Genomic DNA, 16992 nt, shown 5'->3' with positions numbered 1-16992 from the left:
AAATTCAGATACGGGCATATTTTTTAATTTGCTTGCCACAATAATTTAGGTGGTTTGAGTGAGAATATTTCATCCTTAAGTTCAACATCCTTATTTAGGTGACATTTGGCAAAAGGAACTGATCTATATAGTACCTTCTAGCTCTGTGATTGAATCTCCAGGAATAAATAAAGCTCCTTTCCGTGTGCTAATGAAAACATCATTAAGATAACATTAATCTCCTAAATAGGACATTTATCTTTAAATATGATTACCGTTCCCACTTTAATAAGAAATCTTTTAGCATATAGATAAGCCAGAAAAAATTATTTAACCACAGAAAAGTACTAGGCCATATTAACTAGAAATAGAAAAAAAAAAAAAGTGTTGTATTTCCCTCTGTATTTAGAATTGCTTCCCACCCCACTTTTATGTGTCTCTAGTTTTCCAGCCTCTGACAAATTCCAGAATCAGTTAAAACAGTGTTCATGCCACTGTGGTAAACGTCACATACTTTGCCTAAATTTTAAAACACTGTTTAACGTTCAGGGTATTTTTGCCCTGAGAAGATTCTGTGGGGAAAATGGCACATTCAGCTGAGTACTTTATAAGGCATTACTTTAAAATTATTAGTTACCAAATTTCGTGTATAAGCATGTACAGCTATTGGGATCCATAAAAGTGAATGGGATTGCTGAGAGACCTTTCTTCACCTTCCACCTCTGCCACTGTAGTCCAGGCCGCCATCATCATCATCGTCATCCTTCACGTGGTCTGCGGCAGTCAGGCACCAAGCGTGAGCCTCCTTCTGTGCTTCCACCCTCGGTCACCCGCTCCATTTTCCACCCAGCAGCCAGGGATAGTATATCGTGTCACTCCTCTGCTTAATAATAATAAAAATAATCATGCTTCCCTTGTACCCAGTAAATCCCATACTTCTCACCACGTCCTACTGTCTAGACATACTCTTGAACTATTCTTTCCCCTCCCTCACGCTGCTCCTGCCACACTGGCTTTGGCATCCTTCTGGAAGTACCCCAGCTCATTCCTTGCCTGTTCCCTCTCATGCTAGCTGTTCCCTCCACCTGGAGATCTTTCCTCCAAATCTTCCCTGTCACTCCCTGGCTCCCCTGTCACTTAGGCTCAATAAAAATATCATCTCTTCAGAAATACCTTCCCCAGCCATGATGGGATATGTTTTAATGAACATGTTTTCACTTTGAAAGTCAAAAAAAAAAAAAAAATCACTACTGGGTTTAAGATATGTTCACTTGAAGGAGCTCAGTGGTTGAGCGTCTGCCTTTGGCTCAGGCCATGACCCCGGGGTCCCGGGATCGAGTCTCGCATCGGGTCCTCGTGGGGAGCCTGCTTCTCCCTCTGCCTGTGTCTCTGCCTCTGTGTCTCTCATGAGTAAATAAATAAAATCTTAAAAAATAAAGATATGTTCACTTGAGAAACAAATACGTACCATCATCTAAAAAATTACGCATTATTTATTGAGTATTACTGAACATTAGTATTTTCCTATAGATTCTCTTTCATAGGGCAACTTAGACACACACCGACTGTCTCTGTCTATTCAGGCTGTATTAACAGGACACCAGAGACCGGGTAGCTTATAAACAACAAAGTTATTTCTCACAGTTCTAGAGGCCGAGAAGTCCAAGGTCAAGGTACCCACAGGTTCGGTAGCTGGTGAAAGTTTGCTTCACAGATGGCCGTCTTCTTGCTACACCTTCACATGGCGGAAGAGTCCAGGGGTCTGGTCTCTCTCCTACAAGAGTACGAATCCTGCTCACGAGGACTCTGCCCCCGTGACACGATCACCCCCCCCCCCGTCCCCACCATCACATTGGACGTTAAGATTTCAACACGCAGATTCAGCAGAGGAGTGAGTGGGTGGGACGAGCAGTCTGTAAATAACACTGACCTATCTTCTAGGGAAATTACGTCCAGTGCGTGGAAAGCGTCTACCTTCTAGTGTAGGGAGGTGCACCTTTCCTATTACCAATCTACTTAACAGCCCTATCCTGACGGCACAAATTCTACGACTTCCACAGCTGTTTCAGGCAGGATGTTCCATAGTATCTAACACATTAAACACAAAGGGACACCTGAAAAATGCATGTGATACGCTCTTTTTAAAGATGCATATAGAAAACTGGATGACTTACAAGAAAATCCACAAATAACTGAAAAGTTCATGAATCAGAATAGACATTTCCAAGGCCACAGTCATCCTGCTGGTGAATTAAATAAGTGTATCTCTTAGAAGTAATCGCGCTTAGCTCTTAGAATCGAACGTGTGGAGCTCTTCCGTGAGGTGCCGTGTAGCACAGGGATCGTAACTCCCTTCTCACGGGCGTGTGTCAACCCGTCATGTTATCCAGCAGCTCCCTTGAATCTCTAGCAAGTGGTCATACGCCTCACGTGCTAAATCGCTTGGAAAGTAAACGCGTCCCACCCACCAGGAGGATTTTGCAGAGATATAACCTGTTTGTGTTTTGACAGCCGTTATCTAGGAGGTTGATTATGCTTCTTGATTAGCTTTCACGATATATTCCATATGAGGAGCAAGATCCGTTATCATCTGTATTTTACCCATCCTTCTGCGCCAGACTCTTTCAGGAAACGTTTTTTCACCCCTATTTTCCCCAAATGCCTGATAATGATCCCTCTGACAAACGCTGTTTCTGCTTGACTGTTTCAGCACTTTTATGTAATGGAAAATTTCACAAACATTTGCAAGAAATCTTTGTGCCCTCGGTTGTCCGCTACGTCGATCTCATGGAGTCCTCCATCGCCCAGTCAATTCACAGAGGGTTTGAGCAAGAGACATGGCAGCCTGTCAAGTAGGTATCCTGCCAAGTGTCCATGGAACATCTGTCTCTTCAGTCCTGACCTTATGACTTTACACGTGGCCCATCTGTAGTTATTGCTTATGGTGGTCCCTTCCCACGTTGTTTGTTTCTTTACAGGAATATCGCCAACAGTCTTCCCAATGTAGCTCTTCCAAAAGTTCCAAGTCTGCCTCTTACTCTTCCACAGATTCCTAGCTTTTCTACTCCTTCATGGATGGCTTCTTTATATGAGTCCACGTGTGTATCCCTCACTTATTTCCTGGTGGTGTGTTAGCTAGTGCATGGCCTGGGCTGTGTTCTGTGCACCTGTGTTCAGATTGCATGGCACTTATCATCACTGGTCGAGGAATACTATGTTTTGGTTTCATTTGAGTTTTTTAAGCTGTTGAGCTAAGCTGAGCAAATTGACGATAAATGATACAGATTGGGGGAAAAAAAAAAAACCACTCACTGGTGTGATGTAGTTCCTATGTGACCTGTAGGTCGGAGGTCATTTTGTGAGTCAGGTTGTAGACTTCTGCCTGAAGGATCTACCACAGTTCAGGCGATCAGTGTGGCAAGAGTATATCTAGGCACCGTAGCGGCGTTGCCACTGCCCACATAGTTCCTCTTCTACGTGTAGAAAACCATCAGAAGAATAGTTTCAAGAATATAGTGTTTTCTTTTTATTTTATCTTAGTCACACTTGTAAAGAAATAATATTTCAGGTTGCAGAGAAGCGATTGCCCTTTATTTCCTAACACCAGCAAGTTCTTCATTTGTGCTTTCATGTATCAGTTGATGCACTTTGTTATTTTTAAATAATCCTTATAACATAAAAACAGTATTTATCAGCTCCATGTTGTGATAAGCCCACCTACCGCAGGTGTGCGGTAACTGAGAGTCACTACAACGAAGAGGGCACAGGCTTTGAAATTCGAATTTAGATCCTACTTTAGTAATCATTAAGTCTTTCTTAGCCTCAGTTTCCCCAGTGCCAAAATGGTTATGACACGTAATTTAAAGACATTTTTGTGCAGATAAAAAAGAAAAAAAGGATGATGAAGAGTGCCTGGCACACTCTGAGCTCTCAATAAAAACTACCTTATGGTTTTCACTTTTACTGCCATCAGTCATCATTATTCAAAACGGTATAGTTTTCAAAAGTATGAACCTCCGAGCAATCAGATGAACTCAGTACTAGTCCATGCGTGGCCAAGATCTCATATGAAGTCAGCTAGAAAGAATAAAATAACTAGAAGAAAAATAGCTCCCACTCATTGAGCATTTAGTAGTACGTTCCAGGTACAGTGTCAAACCCGTTATCTCAGTTCAGCCGCGCAGTAACCCTGGGAGGTACATGTCCCTGTGCCCATTTTACAGTTAAGGAAACTAAGTCACAAAGAAGTTAAAGGCCCCGAGGTCCCCCAGTAAGTAAGCGGCAGAGGCAGGCTCTGAACCGGGCTTGTCTGCCCAGCGCTGTCATTCCCCTACCCGTGTGCTCGGCCTCAGGAGCATGTGCAGAGCCCCCCCCCCGCCCCGCCCGGTCCCCCGCCACGGCTGAGGCCGCCCCCCGTCAAGGTGCACACCCTCAGGAGGAGACAGAAGACGGAAACGGAGAAGAATAACTTGGAGAATAGCTTAGCGGCATTTCTCCAAGTGAAACGTCATCACTGGCCCGTGACAGTTATTAGGTCACGCGGGGATCTTTCTCTTTCGGGCAAACGCTTTGGGTGGTTACAGGGTACGGACTGGTGTCTGCGTGCTTGGCAACTATCTAGCAAGTATAATGAATCTAAGTTTATGTGTTTTTTGTGCTTCTTAATACTGTTTTGCAATTTAACTGCTCTTCTTCCTCACCCCTCACCTGTTCAACACCCTGGATTTAACCACGAGCACTATTATGGGCATTGCCTGGTGAACTTTAGACTTCTTTTTTGGTCATTATTATTTTTTTTAGCTTTGAGATATATGTGGAACGTGAACCTCATTTATTGGGAGTCCCTTTTTAAAATGATCTGCATTTCAGGACAGGAATCATGACAGATCGTGGCTTTGTAAATAAAGTGCTCAGACTTTCATCATTCTGAGGAAATAAAAAATATGTTTTACAAGGAAATCACTGTCATCTTTACGTGCCAGGATTATCAACATTAGGCTCTTCATCGGGGTGCTCACAATTACTTGTAATGTTACGATGTAGTCACTAATTTTGGGGGTTCTGGGTGGTTTTTTTGGTTAAAGATTTTATTTTTATTATTTTTAAGTAATCTCTACCCCCAGGGCGGGGCTTGAACCCATAACCCCAGGTCAAGGGTCCCATGCTCCCTAACTGAGCCAGCCTGGTGCTCTCAGTTTTTTTCACTTTTCATTTTAAAGCACTAATTATAAAGTTCCTCAATGTCTTCCTTCTCCATGTTTTGTTTGTTTGAGTTTTTTGGGTTTTTTTTTGTTTTGTTTTTTTTTAGCTCCAAAAGTAGATGCCAATAAGATGTGCTTCCTACTGGCATTTTTAGGAAATTATCTGAGTCCATTATTCATTTTTGAGTTCTTTAATCTGTTCATAATACTTTCAGAATGGGTCACTGATTAAAAATAATTTTAAAATGAAAAAGTTCTGAGTAAATTGCAGGTTATGTATTCCAGCTCCAGAGAAAACCTACTTACATTTTTTTATCTATTTAATCATAACAGACACTTGTTACCTTAATTACATTCCCAATTAAGCACATTTATTGTTCCAGAGTCTTACCATAGCATCAAAGAACAAAAGAAACATATATCCATAGTCTCTGTAAAGATTTAATTGTCATATGTTATGAGAAAGTCTGTTTTCAGTAGAATTCCACCTTCAGTATTTCAGATTTTGTTTTGATGATGGTTGTGTTGTTTTGTTATGCTGTTAAGAAAACACACATTTCCAGTACCTACCTATGTCTCTCCAAAGTGAAAACTTATTAGATTTGCTTCTTTAACCAATTAGGTTCAATTACTCTTAAAATATAGATCCTCTGATTTACCACATGAGCACTGTGGGTATGTAATAGAGGCTTTGCCTTGTCATTTTTTTTTCCTCTTATTTTTATTAAATATATGGCAACAGGGAAAAATAAACACAGTGTTTTTTCTAACATTTTTCACAGCAATGTCTACATGATGTTGTCTGGTTCCTTTGTTTCATGGTACGTTGGGGGCTCCGATTTTTAAGGTGAAGAGGTATTGGGGTAAAGAGCTGTGGGTGGCGTTCAGGGCTCTGCCGCATCGGTCCTTTGAGGACTTAACTCCGAGCACGTCTTGGCTAGGCGAGGAGACCACGAGGAATCACTGGCAGAAGGGGAGACGGAACACAAAGAAGGTTGGCGACGCAGGAAAGATGCTGAGCTGCAGGTGGGGAGGGAAATAGCTTTTAATTAGCCGAAGAAGGAGGTGATTTTTTTTTAAAGCCAACTAATTAAGATATATTTAGCTAAACAAAGTGGGGATTTAAAAGAATTTTATCTTTATACAAGTTTTCCACTGTGCTCTTATGATACACTATTTCATTTCTCTATTTTTGTTTCGAACACTGAAAAGACAATTTTCAGCTCAGTGTCTGTCCAGCATGGACGGGAAAGCTGAGGAGAGGTGAATCACACGGCACCTTTTTCTCCTTTTGTTCTCTTCTACTATTAAGTTTCAGGGTCTTCTAACATAGGAGCATTTTACTTTCAAATCATCTGTTTCCCTATTAGGCCAGATCCTTGCATGATGGAAAGCAGTAGTGTTATCCCCTGCCCACGTGCCCTAGGTACCGTGCTACCAGCCGCCTTCATGGGTGGCGCGAAACTCCGGTCCCCCGGAGTAATCTTGGCACAGCCGTGAACACATAGCGCATCCGGGCCCCGAGTTCCAGAGATGGGATGACCCGAGATAGGTGATTTGGCTCCCACCCCAGAGCACCCTGGATGTCCTTTCTCTGTTAGACTCTACCCCGTACCCGGAGGCTCCATTAGGAGCTAGAAAAGTCACGAAGCATTTCAAACCAGGTGTAAGGCTTGTTCCCCTACTCAGCTTGTTATTTCACTTGTAGTACCTGGTCCCCTTCTCCTGTTGCTGAGAAATGTGAGCCCCCCCCCCCCCCCCGTACACTCCTGTCTGTAGACGACAGAAGCCACCGGGATGAGCACGGCACCACGTGTGCGCGAGTGGGAGAGTAAAGCTGCCGCGGCTGTCATACAGACTTTCTTTCATAAAACGTACTCTTTTGAATTTCTAGGAGGAAATATTTCTGTATTTGTATCCTACACATTGGTTTAAAAAAAAAATATATTTGTTTTTCCTTGTATCCTTGGGCTCCTTTTCCTCAGTAAAATATCCTTGTGCATTCAGGCCCTGTTTATGACACCTTCCTACTATATTCATCTCTATTTTTGGGGGGAGTTGCCTTATTTATTAAGATGTGAAAAGATTTAGAAGGTGGAATAAAGAAAATATCGACTGTTAGAGATTTTATGTGTTATTTTTTCACTAATGGCAAACGGTACGGAAAGGGAAACGACAATGTATTGGCCATCACGGTGGAAGTTCATGACGCTCTTCATGTTTCCTTTTTCTTCCAGCAATGGCTCGGCAACATCAGAAGACCTTTTTTGGAAACTCGATGCACTGCAGATGTTTGTCTTTGATCTACACTGGCCAGAACAGGAATTTGCCCACCACTTAGAGCAAAGACTCAAACTAATGGCCAGTGATATGATAGAGGCCTGTGTCAAAAGGTAGACCTGTGTTTTCAAGTTGCTGCTTAGTACGCCGGCGCCCAGAGTAGCACTTGTCACCAAGTATCTGCTATATAATTGTCACAAGAAAGGTGATGTGAATTTAGGCGTAGACCTAAATTCTGGGGCCTCGTGTAACTGATAAAATTGGCCCGAAACTGTTTTCCACGCCTCCTAACACTGCCCTCGTCCCGTATAGTGATTGTTTCTGTTTCTGTGCTGGTTGTTGTCTCTCTGGGAATACTGTGCTTTAAATCCCGAGGCAGTAACTGCCAAGACATATGGAAAAGGCCTGTTAAGTACTTTATACGTTCTGCACCGTGTCTGCGTGCTGTGAAGTGGCACTGCAAACCCAGATTAGGATCAGGGCCGTCACTTGTTCTGTTTTCCAGTGTTCTCTATCCATGTCAGATGAGTTCCAAGCATCCAGTTACATTCTTCAGAACTTAACCAGAAATAAGTGATGAGGCTTAGAATTCCCCCAACTGTGCTTTCATTTCTTTGAATAGTTCTCACAAAATCGGCTTTGTATCTCTGATTAACCAAGCATCGTTTTTCCCGTTGCCCCTTTACAAGAACAATGGGGGCAGCATATGGGAATAAACACCGGTTGGAGCGATTGAATAATCCTGAATTCTCCAAAGTTAAGGAAAATACAGCATTTAGAATAATGTTTAATGGCTTCCTAAGGCAAGGCCAGGAATTAGATTATATGATGTTTTTTTTAAAAAAAAGTCACACTTGTCGTATGTGGTTCTAATGTTTCAAATCTGTGGGTGATCTTTGGATACTTTAGCAGAAAACAATTCCAAATTGCCTGTTGCACAGTTTCTTTCAAACACCCATCTACAACTTTAGATACTTGAAAGAAAACCTAAGTGACACAGAAGAAGTAGACATTCTCTGCTGTACATTAATTACGATGCTTTAGAGTTTTCCAGACTTGTACATTCATTTATTTATTTATTTGTTTATTTACTTATTATTATTATTTTTTTTTTTTGGTAAGCCTCACACAGGATTTATTCCACTTTAATGCAGAGATGCAAGTGGCTGTTTTACTTGGAAATTAATTCAGGCAGTTAAGTAAAACCAAGAGATTTTTCCATAAAACGTCTTATGCTAGATGAAACAAATGGCTTCCTTTGGGCAGAGATACTGTCTGCATGACTGCAGACGCTGTTTCATACAAAATGCCTCCCCAGTCTTTCATGAGACACCTGATAAAGAAGAGCAGGCCACCCCCTGGCTCCCAAACTGATGCCGCGCTCCTTATTTGCATGTTTAAATTAGCATCTTGTAGTGTTGATTTCACTTTGACTAAGCAGGTGAGACATATTTCAGAATTTCTTACTCTGAATTCATGTTTCAATGAATAGAACAAGAACCGCGTTTGAAATCAAGCTGCAAAAGGCAAGCAAAACAACTGACTTGCGCATTCCGGCTTCTGTGTGCACAATGTTTAATGTACTCGTTGACGCCAAAAAGCAAAGCACCAAACTTTGTGCCCTGGATGGAGGACAAGAGGTAAGTGAACCGAGTGTCCCACAGGGACGTGCAGCACAAGGTGCCCCAGCTGTTTCCAGAAGGCTCTCACTTGGTTAGATTGAAAGGCCAAGTTCTTCAATAGAAGCGCTTGGTCTTTTCTTCACTATAATAGCGGACTTCATCCCGGCTCATGTCACTTTCCTCTCCTTTCTATGAACACTGCCCAAAATTTTACAAGTGGCAGTTGAAGCTTTTAACAGCTTAGGTGTTGTGTATTTACATAAACCTTGCTTTTCACAAGCAAATAAGAAAGCTAGAAAGCTCCCCGCTTTGTTTATACAAATCTAGAGTATCCAGAGTTTGCATTCAAAAAACAAGGCACAGAAAATAGCATATGAAATATTTTATTCATACAAAAGTTTCCGTGTTTTAAAAATAAAGTAGAAATGCACTTTAAAAATTAGACTTCTTTTTTTAAAATGAATATCCCATTTTTTCATTTTGATTCATGTTTTGTTTGGTTGTATATTGCAAAACACACCTCATGTTATCCCATGATTTCTTTTTGTTGAAAGTGACGTTTGTGTGAAAATGGATCTATTTTTCTTAGATTATCTGTTGAAGCTGACATTGTGTTGCCGCTTTTCTCATTGTAATTACTTTTTCATCATTTTTTTACTCTTCCCTTATGTTCTCCTTCGTTGTCTTTTTTTTTTTTTTTCTCCATGGCATGATCCAGTTTGGTAGTCAATGGGTAAGTCGCTCTCTTTTATTTATTTTTTTTGTTTGTAAAAGCACATTTTCACTTAAATTATTATTTTTATAAATGTACATTTTTTTATTTTCACCTTTTCCAATTAATGTAATTAATTCCATTTTCAGGTTTATGTTTTCTGTGTATGTGTAGAACACTGACAGCTTATTATAACATAGCAATACGCAGAGAGACATTAAAACACCTATAAATACTTACACCTTAAATAATGTCAAGGGAAATGTTTCTTCCCTATTAGACTGCAGAACCTACAAACTTCCCTTAGATTGTTTAAGGATAAGATTATTTAAAAAGAAATGAATTCACCCTCCTTTTTAAACAACATTCAAATTTCAGAAGCAGAGTGATTATTACTATTTCAAGGTGCATATATCTATAGTATATACTTTGACTAATGCTAGAAAAAATTGGAGTTCTGGATGACATATATCAGGGCACCTCCAAATTTGAGGACCGGGAGGCCGCTGCTAAGGTCACTTCATGCAGAAGAACCCAGTTGTGGATTTCAGTAAGGTAGGTACGCGCCCAGCAGCGTACAGTCTTGCCTCCCGCTCATGGCCTGGGCAGTAACCAGAACCAGAGGCAGGCCTGGGTCAGCAGCCCTTCCTCTTCCCCACACAAGGTTGTCTTGAATTACTACCCAGAACTTCAGAGGAACATGATATGAAAAGTCGTATGCATACAAAACAGAGTCGCTCTCATATATATATATATTTATATGAGATATATATATACACACACACATATATGTGATCTCATATATACATATATAATCATATATATCATATATGTATATATGTGTATATATATTTACATTTATATTTATATATCTGTTCTATATATACATGTGATAAGCCAAAGGGGTTTTGGATATGCTCTGTGGATATGTTAAATCTTACAGGTCTTACAGTTGCCACCTAGGAATACAAGTCAGGGTGACTCTACTAAGCTAACAATTCTCATCCAAGCAGAAGGGCTTAGGTAGCTCTGAAAGGGGATGACAAGGCCCACTATTTACAAATTTCATACTTATTTAACCCAGATACAGACACTGGCTATTTGGCCATAATTTATGCACATGTACTTATTTCGTTCTTTGAGCAGTTTCGAGGGGAAAAGATGTATTTCTATTACCATAGCACATACAACCTAACAGATACATTAAGTAACCGATATGTGTTATAGAATGTTCAGTAATTATTCTCTGAACGCCTGCAACGTGACTTATTACCTCTAATTATCTGAATGAGGAAGCAGCTGGCTTGGATATCAGTGGCTCATCTCTACCATTTCATGTTTTTACTACAGATGTGAGCCTTTGATGGTCTACTCAGAAATATTGTCTTAAGTCTTCACACGTCCATCCATTTCTCATCAGGTTTATAGGAACATCTTGCCTCTTCCCACTGATACTGGATTTACCCATTTGCTTTTATTTTAACATGCATGGCAGTACCTGACACATAACAGGCACCGAGTAAATATTTTTTGAATGAACAGACTGATTGGTCGTCACCACTTTAAAAACCCTCCCCTGAAAAAAATAATAAAATAAGTAAAAAAATAATAATAAAAAAATCCTCCCCTGTAAGAAACGACTCTCTCTAGTACCTAAAAAGAAAAACAGGTACACGCACAAATGACAAAGCACTGTTGCATTGTCAAATGATCCTTAATATTAACAGGTAGATGGTTTGGAAAAGTAATCTGCTACTGTTCATTATATTTGCATCTGTACCTTCTCACCAGAGACAATTAGATCCCCACAACTTTCACACAATTAATACAATTCAAAATGTGCAGGTGTCAAACCCATTAGCAACTATGAAAAGTGGTAAATAAGAATTTCAGTGCAAAAGAAGGATTTTATGCTTTGCTTTTTACTCACCAATACATATACCCGCATGATTACACAGGGTTTCCCTCTCTGTGCTTGAGGTAAGTTTTGGAATTGTTGCAAATTAGCAAATCCGTTACATGCAGAGGTGAGCCAGTGGACCTCATTCTGCAGTAAGCAACAAATAAAAAACTAGATTATCACACAATTGGGAACCTTGTAAAATACCTGCTTACCTAGATAAACCTAGTAGGGATAGTTGCCTGAGTTGTACTGAGAGACCTCTCCAGAGTCCCAGGAAATTTGTCATATGGCATTGCCGAGATGAAACTTTCCCAGCTCCTTTTCCACGAGGCGGCCCCTTCCCTGCTCCTACGTTACGGCTGTTTCCTCACGTGGCACGTGGTGATGCAGACGTGCTCAACCGCAGCCCAGAATGGTGTCTAATGGAGTCATTAGTGAGCCAATGATCTGCTCCTGTGACAGCTGTGTATAATGAGTCAGCAGTCTCGGGCCAGTTCCTCGGGGACAGGTGTTGAGACCACAGAGCCACCAGTGTTTAGATATCATTGTTCTCCACCGACTGCATGGGTCTGAGGTAATTCTCGGCCCTCAGCGCCCCTGCATCTGATAGGAGCCCATCCATTAAGGGTGAAAGCACAGTAATGGAGGCTCCTTGTGTAGGATTCTCCACGACAGTAAAATGTTTCCACCTCCAGACCTAACAATTCAATTCCGTTAAAGTTCTTCCCAAGAGAAAGACCCAAATCTTTTAAGAATGCTGGGTTGTGCTGGCATTTGATTAGTCTTCGTTTCCGGTGTGTTTACATTAGCAGCAGTCAGATGAAAAGAGAGGATAGGTACCTGAGGACGGGGGCCAGGCTTTCAGACCCGCGTCTGATCTCTCAATTCCCTGCGCTCCGTGGAGTGAGAATTCCTTACAGGTTAATCTTGATTTAGAGTCAGAGTCATCTGCTGGAGAAGCACAGACCCGTTGCTTTTGAGGGCAGACATAAGGAGAATTAGTTTAAGAAAGGGGGGCTGTAGGGATCCCTGGGTGGCTCAGCAGTTTAGTGCCTGCCTTTGGCCCAGGGCGTGATCCTGGAGTCCTGGGATCGAGTCCCACGTCAGGCTCCCGGCATGGAGCCTGCTTCTCCCTCCTCCTGTTTCTCTGCCTCTCTCTCTCTCTCTCTCTCTCTCTCTCTCTCTCTCTCATAAATAAATAAATAAATCTTAAAAAAAAAAAAAAAGAAAGAAAGGGGCTGTAATTTGCCAAAGCCCTGGGATGTAGGATTATCGATCCGGCTTGGAATATTCTGATAGAAATTGTATAGGTTTTTATTGTTGCAGACAAAAACTTTGCGGATTTTTATCAAAAATTCAGTCTATTAATGCCAGTAAAATATCTACCAGTTTCAGGTTAGGTAGCGTAGATGTCTGTGCAGGCAAATCCTCCTCCTCTCGGTGCCCTCCTTTGGCGTATCTGGCCTGTCTTTGGGCGCTGTCTGGACCCCCTGATGAACAACTCTTCCCGCCTAACCTTCTGTCACCTCTGTGTGGTGTATGTGAATTATTCTCCTTGCAGAATGTGCATGTAAAATATGGATTCTGAGGCCACCTGCCCACTCCCCTCCCCAGGGCCTCCAGACCACCTCTGACAACTGTGTAGCGAGAGGAGATTCTGGAAGTTCTCAGCAATTTTAATATTAGTGAAAGCCCGAGCTAATCAGATAAGTTTACAATAGCAAAATGTCACATCATAAAAACCTAACAAACCTTACGTTGTTTGGGTTTGCCCCTTGGGCAGTACATTTACTCTACTTTCTTCCTTTTTAATTTTTTGTGTTTCTCTCTCCGTCTCCTCCCCCTTCCCCACTCCCCTCCCGGCTCCCTCCCTCCCTCTCTCCTCTCACTGCTTTTGGCTGGATCAGGTGTCAAAGAAAATAGTCTTAAGGTGAATATTATAGGAGAATTTGATGGCTCCTGGGGTCCATACCTTTCCCTGCCTCTTGATAAAAAGGGTGTGAGGAACCCCTTGAGTGGCTCACCTCGTAAGATGTGTCCAAATCGATCCAGTCTAAAAGTTTAACATGTAGAAGCTCTACAGTTTTATGTCCAGTAGCCTTTTGATGATATTTGATTACTTTTGAGTCAAAAGATGACTCTATGGCAGGGGCGCTTGGCTGGCTCCATCAGCAGATCCCGTGACTCTCGTTCCGGGGTTTGTAAGTGTGAGCCCCATGTTGGGTATAGAGAATAACTCAGCAATAAATCTTTTAAGAAATGAAATATAGACACACACGGAACATATCAAGTATATATTTAAGAACATGGAAGCCCTCAGAGGTCTGGGCGCCTGGGTCCCCATATGGCCGATAGCACTTTGCAGGAGAGAGAAGTGAGAAGCCCGACGCCTGTATCCCTTTCCAGTTCTCCCCCAAAGAGGAGCCTCGTCTGGTATCTCACTTCCACCTGCTGCACAGACACAAATTTGGAGAGAGAAGGATGTAAAGAGAGAGTAGCAGGGAGGGAGAGCCGGGCACAGCTCGTTGGCATAAGCTCCTGACGCGGGTCAGCTCCCGCTGGCGCTGGGGACCTGCTGGTGCCCTGTCTGCGGGCCTTCCCGGCTGTCTCAACGGGCATCCAGGGTCTTCAGGCGGTTTCTCTTCTCCTTTGTTTTTCTTTATTTTCCGCCCCTCTTCCTTCTCTCCAGGATGTTGTAAAAAAGCCAAGGGGTCCACACTACTGTGCTAGAAATCCACCCTCTGTGTTTCTGTTGCTTCTGGAGAGCACGGGTTTGAGAACCAGGAAGGCCCTTTTTCAGGAAGACAGACACATAATTCTTCCCTCTAGGAGAAATACATGCCTGGAAAGTTCCATATTCACATGTGTGTGATTAATTTTAGACCACAGATCAACACGCACGTGTACGTGCAGAAAAGAAAATTGACGTGCTCCAGAATTATGCTTCCCTTTTTCTTTATGCAGGTAGACGGCCACTTGTAACTGTCAGAGCCTGTGGGGGGATCACGCCCGTGTATTCCAGAGCAGACCTAAGTTGGTGTTTTGTTGTGTATGAAAACTTTGAGACATGTTTTCAGAAGAAAAAAATAGCCTTCAAAAACTTACATCCTAGGAAACCATTCATCCAGCAGCTGTTAAGTTGGTCTAATGTTTATACTGACCTGAGTACTTTTACTCTGTGCATTATGTTAGCTGTTCCAAGAAGCCTTGAACCATCAAGATAGGGTTAGTCTTTACAAGTCACATTTTCTGTGAAGTGGCTATTGGGGACAATCGGCTGTCAGATAAATGCTTCTAAAGCAAGAATTACTGTTTAAATGAATGTGCCTCCACACACCGCAGAAGCCAAAGCTCCTGCTAATTTAAGAATGCAACTCTCCAGTATTCTCTAAAGAAAGCAAAAAAGGAGGCTTTCAGGTTTATTTTAAATACACCTTTTTTATATTTACTTAAAGGCGTCTTTTTCATGAGGAAGCAGTGATAAAACTATGGGGAGTGAGTGCTGCTTCATTATACCTTTTATGGCCTATTAATTTGTTACCATCTATTCACCTTTGTTGATGAAATTTTAATTTTGCCCTTGCTTGAGCATATTGTAAGAATTGTATAAACTGCTGCTCCGTGCGCTGACAAAACGGTCCTTTTAGAGTGAACAATTGGGAGCTCATTTTATTTCTAGAGCACATTTAAAATAACTTATGAATGAGAGTTGTCAGACATGAAATGCTGTATTAATTAAATCTTTTTCTAGTCTTTTTGCTTCTCCAGCTAAACCAACCCTTTAGAAAAATACGCGGCCACCTTAATTATAGAGGAGAAGACAAAAAGTATCCTTCACATTCCTCTGCCTGAATAAGAATAAGAACCCAATTCATCTATATAATAACCCCATTAGCTGCTTAACTCAACAGCGCACATGGGAAAATTTTCAAACCACAATGTAAAAAGTGTTGATTGGGTGGATCGTTTTCAAGGTTTTGTTCTTCTAATGTTCAAAATGATCATTTTAAGTAAATCCGATCTGTCATAACTGGGAGCTTTAAAGCATTTATGACTTAGAACAAAAGTTTTGTGTCCACATCAACTAATGCATCTTTGTCTTTTAACATCCAGCAACAATACCATTCAAAAATAGATGATTTGATTGACAACACCGTAAAAGAAATCATTTCGCTGCTAGTCTCAAAGGTAACGTATTATTTATTCACCTTAAGTCAGATTCGAAAATCATTTTGCTGAGCATGTTTGGGGAAAAAATCTGTCTTATGTTTCTAAATACCTAATGGAGAAACAGTAGTTTTAAAAATAGCTGCGAGAAAAGTTCAGATTCTAAGAAGAGTTCCGAACAAAACATTGACACTCTTTGTCAACAACTTTTGATTTTTTTTTTGTTTGTTTACAATTCATCTCGGCTTTTCTTGCAGCTGTTGGCTTTTAAAAATAACTCTGTCTTCCAGCAAGACTTTATTATTTTACATTTATGTCCTCTTTCTACTTGTCTGGCTGATTCAAGCAGTCACCAGTCGTTGAGTGTAGCCTGTTTGTTGGGATGCCGTTGGCGAGGCTCTAGAGCTGGTCGCAGGTGGACGGAGGAGGCGGGCAGGCTGCGGTCTGAGGTTCTCCACTCCCAGGGGGCCCCCGCGACTTCCAGCTTGATGCCACACGTATCTGTGACAAACCCCACAGCCTCTAATTGTCTAAGGGATGAAGCATAAATGAATATCCCATTGAATGCCTTAGATGATTTGCCGTCCCACTGAGGTCACAGACTGCCATGAGCGACACTGGAGATCCAGGGCTGCCGGGGAAGAGACGGAGACTGGAACGCAAGACAGAGAGGGGTCCGGGTGGACGCGGTCGGGGGGACGCCCACGGGAACGGAGAGAGCCTGTGCTCCCGCAAGGCTTGGTCAAAGAACCCCCGTCAGGCTTCATGAAACCATTGGAAGAACGTACGGAAAGCAAAGGAAAAAACACCCCCGATTTAATAAACGAGGGACATGCTGTTTAGAAAAGAAAAAAAACAGGTGCCCAATAAGCATGAAAACGTTAAACCTCATTCACAATTTGAGGAATGAAGAAAAACTACAATGAATATGCCACGTTTTCTAGGAAGTTAGCGTAGGTATTTTTAAACCGACACTTGGGTTTGGAAAAGGTGAGGTGGGACACTCCCGTCTCCCGTCTGCAGGAGTGTAAACTGTCACGGCCTTTCTGGAGAGAGAGAGCTTGGAACTATGTGGAGCACATGAACACCCTCTTACCTAAGAACTATTTTGTGGGTTTTCTCCTGCTC

The 16992-nt window shown here is 41.8% G+C and overlaps 1 protein-coding gene across 25 annotated transcripts in view; it reads left to right on the top strand.

Moving 5' to 3' along the window:
- CADPS2 (calcium dependent secretion activator 2) overlaps positions 1-16992 on the top strand; it is a 452803-nt gene that overhangs the window by 399388 nt on the left and 36423 nt on the right. For 10 of the 25 annotated variants that reach the window (XR_005369828.1, XM_038557495.1, XM_038557488.1 and 7 more), the window contains 6 exons: positions 2690-2831; positions 2958-3077; positions 7418-7573; positions 8953-9100; positions 9801-9815; positions 15811-15885. Coding sequence is in view for 24 of the 25 variants with exons in the window: in XM_038557495.1 (XP_038413423.1) it covers positions 2690-2831; positions 2958-3077; positions 7418-7573; positions 8953-9100; positions 9801-9815; positions 15811-15885 (656 nt within the window). In the remaining variant the exon portion in view is untranslated. The remainder of the gene's footprint in view (positions 1-2689; positions 2832-2957; positions 3078-7417; positions 7574-8952; positions 9101-9800; positions 9816-15810; positions 15886-16992) is intronic. The other 15 variants (XM_038557498.1, XM_038557507.1, XM_038557506.1 and 12 more) reach the window with 3 other exon arrangements.

Source organism: Canis lupus, chromosome 14, assembly GCF_011100685.1.
Source record: "Canis lupus familiaris isolate Mischka breed German Shepherd chromosome 14, alternate assembly UU_Cfam_GSD_1.0, whole genome shotgun sequence".
NCBI lineage: Eukaryota > Metazoa > Chordata > Mammalia > Carnivora > Canidae > Canis > Canis lupus.
This window is presented reverse-complemented; position numbering and strand designations above follow the sequence as displayed.